Source organism: Charadrius vociferus, unplaced genomic scaffold (genome assembly GCF_000708025.1).
Source record: "Charadrius vociferus isolate BGI_N301 unplaced genomic scaffold, ASM70802v2 scaffold104, whole genome shotgun sequence".
Taxonomy (NCBI): domain Eukaryota; kingdom Metazoa; phylum Chordata; class Aves; order Charadriiformes; family Charadriidae; genus Charadrius; species Charadrius vociferus.
The window spans coordinates 480,766-495,565 of record NW_009648255.1 but is presented as its reverse complement, the minus strand read 5'-3'; the positions used below and the strand labels follow the sequence as shown (position 1 = coordinate 495,565).

The 14,800-nt window shown below is 40.7% G+C and overlaps 1 protein-coding gene across 1 annotated transcript; it reads right to left on the bottom strand.

The window, feature by feature from the left end:
* Window positions 1-729: 729 nt before the first annotated feature.
* EIF2A (eukaryotic translation initiation factor 2A, 65kDa) lies at window positions 730-13,646 on the bottom strand. The gene is made up of 13 exons (XM_009884381.1): window positions 13,549-13,646; window positions 13,133-13,207; window positions 11,555-11,673; window positions 10,303-10,402; window positions 9,843-9,925; window positions 7,981-8,054; window positions 7,696-7,840; window positions 6,690-6,806; window positions 3,886-4,457; window positions 2,490-2,603; window positions 1,524-1,652; window positions 879-944; window positions 730-795 (listed from the first exon to the last, which is right to left on the bottom strand). The coding sequence occupies exons 1-13, from the start codon at window positions 13,644-13,646 to the stop codon at window positions 730-732; spliced, it is 1,758 nt and encodes a 585-aa protein (XP_009882683.1).
* Between the last annotated feature and the right edge of the window lie 1,154 nt (window positions 13,647-14,800).

Here is a 14,800-nt window from a genome sequence, read left to right as displayed (position 1 = left end):
GCCCGCGGCCACGTGACCCCCGGCAGGCCCCGCCCCCGGCGCGCTCCACCAAACCCCGTTTTGGTAAAAATTTAGCGTCGGGGGAAAAAAAAAAAATACCAAACAAAAAACCAAAACCCAAACCAAACTCCTCCTGGTTTTCAGCATCCATGTCCATCTCTCCGCCGCCAGTGAAGGGGCGGGGAAAAAGAAACAGGAGAAAGGAAAATAAAAATAATTAATAAAAATCCAAGCAAAACCCCTGGAAATCAATTATTTTTGATCATGGTGGCGTGGCCTCACTACTTTAAAGACTCTGCCCAGTACGGAAGTACTTTATTATTAAATGCTCTTTATTTTTATCTACAGCCCATTATTGCATAAAGATGACGCCCTTTTAACTAAAATAAAGCTTTCAACTGAGTGCATCTCATCACCGCCCCACCTCACCCCTAACGGAGGAATACATCAACCAACGGGCGGCGCCTGGATCTTAGGCAACACGCTTCAAGAACACAAGCACACTTCTGGTTTGAACACCAGCAAACTGTCTGATGCGACGCTCGTTACCGGTTCCCAGTCTCATTTGCACAAAGCTTTAGGAAAGCTCTTTACAGGGCAAGTGTGCAGGAAAGCTGCGGACTTCTGCATCCTCAGTCACTTACTGAAACATTTTATTATGTTCAAGTTAATACAAATTATGTCTTTCAGGATCTTTGTGTTAACGCCGTGTTGGATTTCCATGAAGTTTTAAAGACCCAGTTCAAGGTCTTCCAGCTCCTGAAGGAGTGCAGTTTCCTTCTGAATCTTCTCCAACTAGAACAGAAAAGCAGAAGGTATCACATATGTAGCTTATTATAAAATGAAACTTGAATAAACTGCATACATCTTAACAGTACCTGATTTTTCTCTAGCTGTTTGCCAGCAGCTGCTTGTTCTTTCAGTTGCTCAATTGCCTTTAATTTCTGTAAAAAAAAAAAAAAAAACCAAACAAAACCCCAAAACCAAAAAAGGCACAAAAATACTGGTGAACCAAGAATAGAAAAACCAGTCTTAAAAGTCCCTGCACTTGCAACTCCCTGATTTACCAGGAGAGAGGTCTCAATAGGGAAGGCACATTTCATTTCAGCATCTCCAGATGCTCAATCCAGAATTCCCCACCAATAAAAGACATTTATTTCAAGAACAAAACCTAGAGGACAGAAGCGCTGCTTAGTCTCTGGAGCATAAACACCATGCATTATCTCACTGACGGGATAGAGCCAAATACAGAAACTGTTCCTCCACTATCAGTATCCCTCTTCACCACACCTTGTCCTCAGAAAGCCGGGAATATTAATCAAAACAGAGGACCATGACAAGCAGGAGGCAGCCAAGAGAAGAAAGCCCTGCTGGATTATGCCGAAAGGGTTACAAATTCAGGAAATTACCACCTATGTAAATGCCATCCTACTGAGCTCAAGTCACCTTACAATCAGACTAGATCTTTCAGACCATCTCTTAGAGAAATCCCCTGTTTGCTAGAAAAAAAACATTCCCTTCACCTTTTTTAAATTCTTTATCTTCTTGTCAACTTCAGGATCTCCTGACGTGACGGCAGGCACAGCACTCCGTGGGGCACTCTGTGATGCCGAGGACTGCGCAGGCTGCTGGTTTGCATCAGCTTTGGCTTCCTGTAGACAAATAAAATAAGAAAATACCTTTGATTACAAAGGAACTGAAAAATTTCATCCACTGAATATTTCTTCTTCCACTAGTTTGCTGGTGTACTACAAAATTTGAGAGTGACTTGCTTTGATGTAATCACATTACCTACATACATGCTTTCCACAAAAGAAGGGTTATTGGTAACAACTCACATGCTGGTTCTTATTTAACTTCTACTTCCTCAAGACACCAACCATACATAGCATAGGGAAACATCAGTAAGGATGACATGACAAATACATACACAGATATTTTATAAAGTAGACTGGTGGGTCATTGTCTCTGAAGTAAAACACGTGTAAGAAATTTAAAAAATCTATTTAAAGAAATTATTGCTTCAGAATTCTCTAGAAACTGGAAGGCTAATACCAAAAGCTGATTTTTATCTACCTAGCCAAAGAATAGGAAGCAAAGTGGTGACTCAGACCAGGCTGTCTCTGGTCTGCCCTGATAACTTGCATCAGCCCTGACCTGCTGGGGGGACACATCACAGCAGCAATTCCCTTCTTACCACTCACTTAACACTGAAAGAAGCTGTGCAGATCATCCAAAGGTGAAAAGTCAGAATTACTTAGTCTTAAGACTGATTTCAGCTAACATTCACAGCAACTAACCAAAGCTGTTATTTTTATGTCATGCCTGCTTTAGTCCAATTAAAAAAGTCTGCCACCCTCCACACAACTCAGCACGTGACGATGCGTGGAGGGCTCCCAGTGCAACCAACGGTCGCTGCTCTGAGACTCATCAGTGCCAGTTGTGAAAACTCATTAACGTTATCCTTGAAAGAACTACTTTTGCAGTACCTGTTTAGCAGCTTTCTTTGCTTCATGTTTCCTTTGATTTTTAAGAGCTGTTTTAGAGAGTGGCTTATCACTGCTTCCTGGTGGTTTCATATTCTGCGGTGGCTCGTCCTCATGCTGCAGGATATGCAAAATTAACCGTTACAAAACCTGTATCCCACATTGGCAAGTGCGTTGGTACAAAAAACCTAACAGTGAACTCTCAAACCTACTTAAGACAACACCATATGCAAAGATGAACCATAAAGGAAGAGGAAGGAAAAAAAAAAAAAGAAAGAAGAAAGTATGGGCCTGTCCTGCCCTTTCTCTTTGGAGAAGCAGAAGACAGTGAGAAAAGGGTTTCTCAAGTTTGGATGGGACTATCCTGTATGTCCTAAAGATTTCCGGGATTTCTGATAAAATAACAAAATCATCATGCTTTCTATCTTGGGGAGGGGGGGGATAAACCAGCACAAAATGACTGAAACTTGGCATTTTGTTTCTGTCAACAACTTTTTAACTCAAACCCCTAGTGACAAGAAAGGAAAAATGGGTTTCTGGGGTGGGAGATGGGGTCAGGTTTCTTGTGGGGTGGTGGTGAAAAGGAGGGGTTGTTTAGTCTTTTGGTTATTTAAGAAACTCATCATTGAGGAGCTGGATTGTTTTAATGCGTATGACAAGATTTCTTGCTCATGTAAGTAAACAGAATTATTTTATCTAACACATCTTTTCTCTACTACCTCTGCTTGTCGATCATTTGCAAATCAGACATTAGCATGATTAATAAATTCCTCACAAACCAAGCAGCAGTCTTCAAAAGCACAAGGCTCAAAATCAAAGCTCTAAGACTTAAAACGTCAAGGGTGCAATTGTTAAATGTAATTAGTTGCTACTCAGCCTACTTTGAAAACTTGCAGAAAAGTAATTAGACAAGTAGGTCACTATACTGAAACCTGTTTAAACTGTGCTGACTTGCCAACAAATCTTTTTCTAGCAAGTAAACTTACCTAAAAAAAAAAACAAAACCAAAACAAAAAGCACCAAACCACCACCTGTCTAGCTGGGTTTAGACTGGTAAGTCTGGTGACCCAAATCAGAGGCTACCACCTTAAATAGAGTATCCAATTTCACTGTAAACCAAATTTGCAGTGTATTGGTCCAGTGCATGTTGTAGAGAGCATTTTAAAGCTTGCAAATGACTTTGTAAAAGGACAGTATTTCGTCCAAAGAAATTCCAATTTTCCAGCACACATTGTTGCCAACAGTGAGCAAAGTGAGTGAGGATTATCAAGAAAACTTCTCAAAAAACCCCACAATACTACTGTCAGTCCGATTACTCTTCTAATGTCTCTCATTAAATATAGACTGGCAAAGCAAGGAAGCAGAACAATTTCGTTCACATATGAAAGTGTGTACTTACAAGCTTGGAACTCGTTACAGGTTTGTTTCTCAGGGCTGGAGGTCTGTATGCTTGAGCAGGCTTTGGCTCAGCACTGGGCAATTCGCTCGGAACTGCCTGGTACCTCACCGCTTTTGCCGGGAACACTCCATCCAAGAAGGGCTGCCAGGAAACTTGCCACATCTCTTCGTTTGACGGAACTTCGTAGCTGTGTAACAGAGAGCCAGTGTAGTGCCATATCTTGTAGCCGTTACTGACTCGTAGCCTGGGAGCACACGTAGCTGTTACAATATGCTCCCCGTCAGGACACCAAGCAAAGTACGTGGAATCCGAGGCTACTGGTTTGGAAACCAGTTTGTAGTTTTTAACGTCCCACACTTCCATCTGTCCCCTGAGATTTCCAAATCCTGCTAGCACCAGGATGTGTCCATGGGGGCTGTAGTAGGCAGCATTGCGAGGACCGGTTCCAAAATCAAACACGGGGTCACATTTCAGATTAAAAACTGTTGCTTTGGCAGGCATAAAACCGTACACAGCACAAAACTCGACAGAATTGGGGTTCCAAACAACATCATAAATAGGACCATTTTTTGCTAAAGGAAAAGGAAAACATGCAGCTGCTGTTAGGAGATTGTATCTTCTTAGTGCAAGCAAAAATAAAATCAAAAGCAATTCTTAACTTCATGCTTTGCTAAAACGCTGTGATCTAATTATTGACAGTGAAAATTAATTCTGCTAACAATAGAGGTACAGAGCGTTTTATCTTGTCATAATTTTTGTTACGGTTTGAAACAACAACTTCAGCCATTCCAAATGACCCTCTGTAGGGTCAATATCAGCACTTTAACAGTAAGCATACTTTTTTCATGTAAAAAAATTCCTTCCCCCCTCCCCCCCTCATTATTCAAGTATGATCTCTCAGGACCTTCTCAAACTGCCCCACTGGAAACTTGCAAAAACAGGAGTTTTATACCAGCTGGATACTAGCTCCTCTTTTTTAAATCTAAGAAGTACTGCATAGCGCAGCTTTGTAGAGCTAAGAAACATTGATCTAAGTTATCTTTAGACTGTGCTCACACACGTGTTTTATAATACAGATTTTAAAGTGAGAGAGCACACAAAAATAGTCTTACACATAATGATTAAAACTTGGTATTGTTAGAAGCTATTCTGGGGATTAGAATATTAGGAGATACTGAAGAGTGATGAATTAGAGGTGTAAACTCATGTAAAATGTACAGGGGTAAATAAAAAACATAAGTCATTATAATTTCTCATAATCTAGATATCTTTACCTGTATTTCAGATGTCAGGTGCATTACTGACAACTCTTAAATCCAGACGTTGACCCAAAATATCAAACTGATTTAAATTTTTATTCTAAAACCTCATTATCTTTAGAAACTAGGCTGTGCAATCACACTGTCTGTGTGTTTTCTCCTTTACAACTTTTTAGATGACATTAACCAAATGCAACTGCAGAGACAGAGGTCTGACAGAAAATTACGTTTCTGCACGTTTCATGACAGAGGCAGCTTCATATGGGCTTCAACAGGTAAGGCGAGGGCTGCAGCATCAGCATGTGTTAGTCAAAACTCAAAAACCCTCCACAAATGCTAGTGTGAAAAAAGCTTCAAAACCGGATCTCAAAAGTAACCAGAAGATACAAATCCATGGGAAACGAAGCACCACTCACTCCAAGTGCCCACCACTTGGGTTTTTGGGTTGTTTTTTTTTTTTTCCTCCTTGAAAAGGAATGACCACCACTTTAGTTTGTTGGGCTTTTTCCCTTGAAAAGGAATAGCTAAATTAAATGAAAATCAATGATAAACTTTCTGTTAAATAAAGATGCATTGGAAATAACTAACTTCAAAGGGCAAAGTAGGTTTTAATAAGCACGTAACCAAACAACTAGTGTTCTCAGTCCAGGAAACTGCTCACAGAGAGATTCTAGTTACTGAGTTATAATCCTGATTATTTTTCCGCAGTGAAGTTAGCAACAAAGGGAAATGGGGCACAGTACTTGGTACCACAAGTTTTGCTACAGAAGGCAAACTGGAGATGTTTGCCTAGTCAACACAGTTTTGAAATAGTCACAATAGACTAGCCTCTACAATCCCGAACAGGACAGCTGTTTAACATAAAGAGCAACAACTCAAGATAATGGAAAAATACCCCCACAGGAAATTAATGAGTGGACTTCCAGTTCAAACAAGACACCGGAATTAAAAGCATCCACTTGCTTCTCCCCAACATGTCATTTTTGTGTCTTAGAACACTTTCCATTTTACAATACAAAATAAAGGACTTCTATTTTCCAATATACTTCAAAAATTTGCTCTCACACTGCCTCGGTTCCCTGAGTAACAGTATCAACTGCATGTCTGTAAGTGCCAGTTGCATTATTCTGTTTGGTAACACACTGTCCTGCCCATTTTGGTTTCTCAGACAGTAAACTGGATCCATTGTCCAGGGGTTTCCTTAGTAAACATGTACAATTCCCTTCCTGTGCACATCAACACCCTCCCAAGCAAATTCTTTGTGTATATTAACTGAAAGTGTCTGCTCTCTGCAACTGACAACAGATGACAACATAATATAGTTATTAAAAAATAAAAAAACCCACCTTACTCCAGATTAAAAAAAAAATCTGGCGAAGAATTTTTTGTTAAAGAGTACTTCATTTTTTCTTTTAAAGATTAGTTCATTACACTAACAAAAAAAAAAAAACCCAAAAACCTCATACATTAAAGAAAAGCTAGTGAAACAGCAATTCCCATTATTGAGAGCTGCAACACAATGAAAAATGCCCAAGAGCTACTTACGCAATTGTACGACTGCACTTTCTCCATTAGTTGCAATGTAGTGCAGAGTTTGCTCTCCATAGTACGAAGCACCTGTTTTATCAACTTCTGTACTGGCTATCACGAGCACAGCAGTGGCTAACAGAACAGACATAGTTATTTCAGTACAATTATTGCAAATCATATAAGCTGTTTCACAAACCACCATGAACAAAGAGAAATTAGTTTGATTATGAATTCTATTTAGTTGCTTGCATTACAGTGCTGTTAACATTCTCTTCTGAATTTAATTCTTCCTAAATGTTAACACAAACAGAACAAGTGCCTTCCGTTCTCAGATCAAAAGCGTAAGAGCTAAGTCTATTCATTCACCGTTGAATTACAAGAAAGTGAACATACTTTTGCAGCCAGAAAAAAGATACTCATCTAAGGCAGCAACCAAGCATCCTAATCGATCCTTAAATAAAATGTTTCATCAACAGCTTTTGTATGTGCATCTATTTTATTCAAAACTGTGTACCCACATGTCGTTTCTACATGTATGTGATACCTGCCCTGTATTCCAAACAACGTGGGTTGAACTGTTTTTACACAATTACCCTGAAACAGCTCATTATTAACAAACAGCAAAGCACACAAGAGGACTGTGCAAGTCATCCCAATTGTGATACGTCTGTGCATATACAATTTTACAGATTAAGAACAGTTTATGCTCTGTTATAATCTTACGTATACAGTCTAAATACATTATCGTCACAGAATGCAAAATTAAATTTGAATTTGCTGTTCAACTGAAATATCTACTAACATGTAGGATATTCTCAATTACCATATACAAACGATCACGGAAGCCAACACAGAAAAGTTATGAGCACTTTAGCGTATTCAGAATTGTAACCTTAACATTGCATTGCCGTTAATGGCTATCTTTGGCATCCGCAAATTAAATGCAAAACCCACACAGTAAACAAAGGAATTAAATCCAAAATGGGTGGAATATAGAAGTTTAAACACACAACTGTTATACCTTTTTTGTTCCATAGCATTGTCACCTTGTCAGCTTTAAAGAAACTTTTATTGGCTAGTGCAGACTGAGGGCCGTTGAAGTTGGGATACTGATAGAGTCTAACGAATGATGGCGCACCTTTACTGCCCGGAACATACACAACCACCTAAAACAAAGTCACGAGATTTTATTGCAGATGATATTCTTGGTAGCACAGGGTCTATTCACTACTAGTATGTTCTTCTAAAGTTACAGTAATGTTTTGAAGAAAACCTACAAAGAAATTGGAAAAAATGTCAGAAGTACCTTGGTTGGCTGTGGTCCTGGAGATAACACAAAATCATTAACCTTTTGCAAGTGCAGTTTATTTGCAATAGTATCTGCAAAAAAAAAAAAAAAAAAGGCCACAGATGTGATGACGTTATTGACAAACCATGTTAGCCCGGATTAGTAACTATACCTTTTCATGGGTCTGTATCACAGATAATAAAGAACAGTATATATAATGATAAAGGATTTCTTTTACTAGACAACCAACCATTACTTTCCCATTTCATCCCACAATATTATGTACAAAACCAACTTGAACAAAGCCTAGGTCTGAAACCCAGTATTTAGTATTCGGAAGTTCAAACAGTAAGGAAGCTTCTGAACCCCATGTGAACTCAGCTCATGTTTTAAGCAAGGCCCAGTGTTCCCCATCTTATCTGTGCTGACTGCAGAGGAGGCAGCATCAGTCACGACCAGATAACACGCACCATTACACACAGCCAGGGGTTCCCCCTCACAGCTTTGCTGGATGATTCTTCCTGATAGGAAGCATTCATAAAGGCCTGATCTGTGCTGAACATTGCCCCTTTACGCAAGTAACTTATGGGAAATGCATCTTTAAAAAGTAAACAAGCAGCAACAACACACAACCCCATTCCAGCAAGGAAGTCTGAGCTGAGCAGCAGACCTCGTGCTGGAACAGACACTCTGTGCTTCCCAAGCATAGCTTCAGTAACACCAGTAGGACTACTCCTCAGGAAACTGCACATCTCACAGGCTGTAATTTTAGCTGCCAGAATAATTCTTCTATCAGCTTTGTATTTAAAACAAAACAAAAACCCCCACCAAAACCCAAAACCACAGCTGTTATCCTCCCAGCAGTTTTCTTTTATACCTTTAGGTTTCTGTTATAATTCATTTTTATCTTCCTGCTTTTTTCTTTCCCTTTTCAACCTCTATTCACTCCAAATATTCTACCGCTAGTAGTAAATTTCCTTGAAAAAAATGCTCTAGCTTCACAACTTCATTTTTTCCATCAATATAAGTGTTTTAATTTTATTCTGCCCCTCTGCTTTGCTCTGGAGAGACCCCCCTGCAGTGCTGCCTTCAGCTCGGGGGCCACCAATATCAGAAGGACACGGAGCTGTTGGAGCGGGGCCAGAGGAGGCCCCAGAGATGCTGGGAGGGCTGGAGCCCCTCTGCTGGGAGGACAGGCTGGGAGAGGTGGGGGGGTTCAGCCTGGAGAAGAGAAGGCCAAAAAGGGGAGAGCTCAGAGCCCCTTCCAGTGCCTAAAGGGGCTCCAGGAGAGCTGGGGGGGGGACTCTGGATCAGGGAGGGGAGCCGTGGGACAAGGGGGAACGGTTTGACACTGACAGAGGGGAGACTGAGATGAGATATTGGGAAGAACTTCTCTCCTGTGCGGGTGGTGATCCCCTGGGGCAGGTTGCCCCGAGAAGCTGTGGCTGCCCCATCCCTGGAGGTGTTCAAGGCCAGGTTGGACGGGGCTTGGAGCAACCTGGGCTGGGGGGAGGTGGCCCTGCCCAGGGCAGAGGGTGGCACTGGGGGGGCTTCAAGGTCCCTTCCAACCCAAACCACTCTATGATTCTGTTATTTCCTGGATCTCATTAAATGAGAAACAATACAGAATCAGGCCTCTTTAATTCAAAATTAGATGCATTTTATACTAGATAAGTCACTGAAAAGATAGACAAGAAACTGGACACATACTTCATTAAAACATAATGATTCTGAATCCCAAATTCAAAAAGAAAGTAGGAAATATTTAGAATAAAAAGCAAGCAAAAGAAGAAATGAGGGAAAAAAAAAAAAAGAAAAAATCCACCCAAAAGAAAATGCGTGTATAGAATGCAATGAAACATATAGAAATACTTGCGTACTAAAGTTGTTGTTTTCAAAAAAGTGCACTTCATTGTTTACATTCCTTGCACAGATACTTTCATCATCTGCCCAGCAAGGACACCTACATTTAAAGAAAATAAAATAGAAACACTGAATTATGCTCATCTTTAGCAGTCTAGGATTTTTTTTTTCCTCCATTTTTACAGTGAAGCAAGTTCAAAAATGACACGTTTCAAGGGGATAAATGACAGCTGCATAGTAAGGAAGAGACAACTAGGCTTAGTTATTGTCTCCCCTGCTTTCTCTGTGGTGCATAATGATAGGGAATTTATACTAAGAAACAAACAATTATAACTACATACAAAGATACTTAGAAGCACAAGTACTTGCAGGCAGTATTCGGAAAGCCAACACTATGCTAAAATCTTTATTTACCTGGATCAGATATTGGAAAACACATTTCTTTGCAAACAATTAGCATCTGGAAATGTTATTTACCAGTTCTGCATCTTTTTCTGGATGAAAGATTTTAAGCATTTTCCAGTTTTCACGTCATGAAGCTGCAGGTTGGGCACCCCCGCTGTGCCGTCTTTAGCAGCTGCAACAGAAACACAGATTACAGCAGTGGTCTCTGGGCACTAAATCTGCTTCACCACGATGACATTCCACCTTGTGATTCTACAAGCAACCAAACACCCATAAACTTCTTAAAAGAAGCATCCCACCCCTGAGGAACTAAACCCTAGACTGCTAATTGCTTTACCTATTAACATAAGTCTTTCAGTCTGCAGAAAGAACTAACATTTGGAAGTATAGGGTTTCTACTCCCATTACAAGACGAGGACCACCAACACTAGCACAGCTTTTTTGATGAGTATTTTTTTAATCACAATCAAAAGCTGTCCTCTTTGCAAACAACGAAGGTGTGTTCTCACAGGAACACAATGAATCTTGTCCATCACGCTGCAGTCACAGCTTTGACTGCAAGCCGTGCAAAATGGTTCTGCTGGTTTTAAACTCTCTGTACCCTCCTACTTATTCTGGATACTACCGCCTGCCTATTTCTGCCAATGATTCAGAACAGACCTCCTAACAGCTTTCAAAGAGTCCACAGTGGGCATCAGTTCTGTCACTTGTGCTGCCTTGTTCTATTGCACAACCTGCCCCAGACCACTTCCAACACGCTCAGCTTACAGCCAGCTCTTTCTGTCAAAGGAACCAGTTACTGCGTCTACTTCAGACAGGCAGCTCAGATGAGACTGAGGCTTTCTGAATCGGGATTGTACACTCCACAGAGGGGCAGAGGAGAGAATAAAGCCCTCTGGACAATGGAGAACACTCAAGTCAGCTACGCCCAGTGGAGGACATGACTACTCTGAGACAGCTTACAATTTTCCTTCTCTATACATGAATACAAGCTGCTTGAACAGCATATTATTCAAACACACTCTTTGCACTAAGATCATTTAGCGATTTTTAGAAAGCTGTGATTTACTTAATAGCGTAATTGTTAGTACATGCACTCTGATTTACTGTTTGTAGGAACGGTCGATACCAGATGCTTTCAGAAGATGCCATCCCTCCCTCCTCCACTATATACTTGATTACCCATATAATTTTCTGTACACTTTCTATACTGCTCATTTAGCCGATAAATATGCTACAATGACAAATCAGGTAATGGAAAGCCTGCAAACCAAATCAAATATGCAGTTACCCCATGTACTTTTACAGCTGATAAAACACTCACTTGTATAGGCCTGCCACGTTGCCAGAACATTATTCTTTGGCGAGAATTCAAGGCAAACTGCCTTTGGAAGATCAAAAGAACGCAGTAACTCAGCACTGGTGACATTAACAATATTTACTCTGGAATGAAAAGATGCTATTTCAATAAAACATGCTTCAAATAGTTAATTAATAGCCAAGGTAACTTTTCACAGATTTGACTCTTCTAGATCTGTTCCAAATTTGGCCAATGTAACAAAATTAGAAGAGCTTTTTTCCCCTCCTGCTTTAACTAAATTTTTGCAAGAACACATTTTAAAACCAGATACCCAAGCATAACAGAACCTGAGTGAAAGCACTGGGCAAAACATTTCACATATTTTTATCCACAACATTAAACTCTGAACCACAGACAAGATATGCTCTCTCCGTAGAGAGTCCAGTCCATCCACACTTCCACAGTGCTAAAGTTGAGCAACGGCCAACAGAAAGATTCTAACTGAATTACCCCACATATTTTTAAAGGTCTTCTATCTATACGGACACAACACTTAAGATATGGGCTTTTTCAAGTTGGGAGATGCAGAGAGACATGGACAATAAAAAGCAAAGGTGAGATGGCTGAACAAACAAGGTGAAGCAGCACCTCTGAACACCATACATTAAAGATCTGCCACATACAGAATCCAAAGAAACAAAAAAGATCACATCACGATGTGTCCAAGCCACTGTTGTTCTCAGAAGCTGCATTAGGAGCCTGTTCCTCACCATCTCATTAACTGCTCCCCCTCAGAAATGAAGGAAGACGGACAACCCCCAAAACCAAGAGGCATGGCAGGACTGGGAAGATTTGCCATTTGGAGTATTCTCATTTAACGTATGGGTACCTGGATATACAACCTGGTTTCCCCACAAACATTTTCTGGAAACAGACCTTTCCAATTGGCAATAATAATTTTTTTAATGAAAAATTAAGAGTCTGGATATTTTGGAGAATCAGAAATAACAGTGAAAGTAATTACTCCTACATCTAAGTTACCTACTCTAGAAGAAACGGTTAAATGGTATTACTAAACACTTTTGCAGATTTTTTTTTTTAACCTGTTAGTAAGAATACTGACATTTCAGAAGAAGACCTATCACCTCTTTACAGCAGCAACCCCATGATGCACTCTTATGTAAAGGACGATCTCTAGTGAACTCTATAATGCACCTGGTTTATAAAAAAAAACCCAACCTTGTGATGCTTGTACACAAGGTGCATAGAATCTTAATTTTCTCTGAACTTCGCTAATAGATTAATTCCAGAAATCCGGGTACTATCGTACTGGGAAATATGAATAAAAAACCAAATAAAGCATATCCAGATTCTGTGGGAATGGATGCATTATGAATATGAGAAAAACAGTAAATATTTAATCTGATATTCAGGAAACAAAGCCACTACTGTGAATAATGCAAAAATAAACTCCATTTAAACCATGCATGCAAACATTAACATTAAAAGCAATAGCCTTTACATAGACAAGAGTAAGTGGGGCATAACTGATCCGGTTTATTTAATACAAACTACTCGATTAATATCATAAAATGCACCAACTTTTCTCCATTGCACCAGGCAAAGAGGGAACCATCCTTGCTAAAAGCAACAGCTTTGCAATTTTTTCCAGAGTCCCTAAAGAAATAAAAAAAAAAAGCACATTAGTATTCAAACACACTGCATAAGTTAAGGTATTTTTAACAAAAAGTAAAAGCAACACACCAGTTTTCGTACTGGGCTCCTGCGTAGCACTTCGTAACAGCGCAATCTACTCTGCAATTGTTCAGTGATTATTACTGGGGCAATGAGAAATCAGGCAAGTATAAAGCCTTCAAAACCATCAATTTCCTGAATTACTGAGAGTAAGAAAAAATTCACTTATATTTAAACATTTTTCAATTCTAGAGTCTACCTTCACTTTATATAAAATTATTTATTTTGTGCAAAAGATCAAAAAATAGAAATAACAACAGTACCTTTGAAACGCTGTGCTCTCTGTGAAACTAGGTGGCCCGTTCACCATGTAAAGCCCTTCGGATCCTCTCACTGGAAGAGTAAATAAACAACTACTCATTTCACACTCGGAAAGTCATCCAAAGCAAAAGCTTTATTTAATTTGTGACCCTTGAGATCTGCACGCACTTTTCCCTAGCTTGCATTTTAGAGTTAACAAGAGAGAGGGTTGTAAAGGAAATCCAGAACGTAACATGTGCTGAGACACCTGGCTTCACCCACGGCAGCTGCAGGATTCAAACACAGGACAGAGGTGGCGAACGGGCAGAGCTGAGCTGAGCTCTTGGCACCAGCAGCTCTGACACACAACGCACAAGCAACTGAGGTGCCGGTTTGACCCAGCCATGCGATCTGCTCCCCGCTTTGACCAGCATGGCCCTTCCAGGGCAGCCTTCCCAATGGGGTCGGTCTATGAACCAGTCTGTTCCTCTGCCACAGGAGCACTGATGCCAATGCAAAGGGAGCAGCAGCGCTGCCGTGGGCAGTGGGGTAGAGCAGCACAGACCCAAAACAAGCGCGTGGTAGAGGGGCTGACGTGGAGGCACCCCTGGAGCCCCCATCCCAACCCTGCTCCAGCAGGGCCAGAGACACCAGGCTGTGGGGCCGTGCGCAGCCAGGAGGAGGAGTATCCCCAAGGATGGAGACCCACAGCCTCTCTGGGCAGCCTTGCGCCCATGTTCAGTCTTGCAGCCAAATAGTTTTTCTTATGTTTAAATGCAATTTCCTACATTTCGGTTTGAGACCCTTGTCCATCGTCCCCTAACTGGATACCACAAAACAAGAGTCTGGCTTCATCTCGCAGGATGACCTCAAACTACAGAAGAGCTGCACCTCCATAAGGAAGGAGGACAGGACAATATCTCGTCCCAAAATGGCCACTGGTCCTCAGCTCTCAGCCCTGCTGCAAGAGGCACTGTCAAAAAGCCTAACTTGCAGAAACTGAAAATTCTCCATCACTGCAACAGCTGCACCAGAGTCCTGCACACTGGAGTTGAAAAGGGCTGCCTAGATACTCCCCAAAGTGAGGATTAGCGGCCTAAACACAGGAAGAGCATCTGCCAAAAAAAGATTGTGTCAGACTGATTTTTTTGCTGACATGAGACAGGATTTGCCCTATTGTTAGTTTCAACGCTGAAGTTCAACTTGGAAAACAGAAGGCATGAAAGAAATAGCAATATAAAATGCGTTTCAAATGTCATTTTTTTTCCAGAGACA

Excerpts from the sequence above, each read along its gene's own strand:
- EIF2A (XM_009884381.1), bottom strand. The coding sequence starts at position 13,646 with ATGAGTAGTTGTTTATTTACTCTTCCAGTGAGAGGATCCGAAGGGCTT. Across the intron at positions 11,674-13,132 it reads GCCTGGTGCAATGGAGAAAA|AGTAAATATTGTTAATGTCA; the intron begins GTTGGTGCATTT and ends TTTTCATTCCAG. Across the intron at positions 6,807-7,695 it reads AATGCTATGGAACAAAAAAG|CCACTGCTGTGCTCGTGATA; the intron begins GTATAACAGTTG and ends CTGTTCTGTTAG.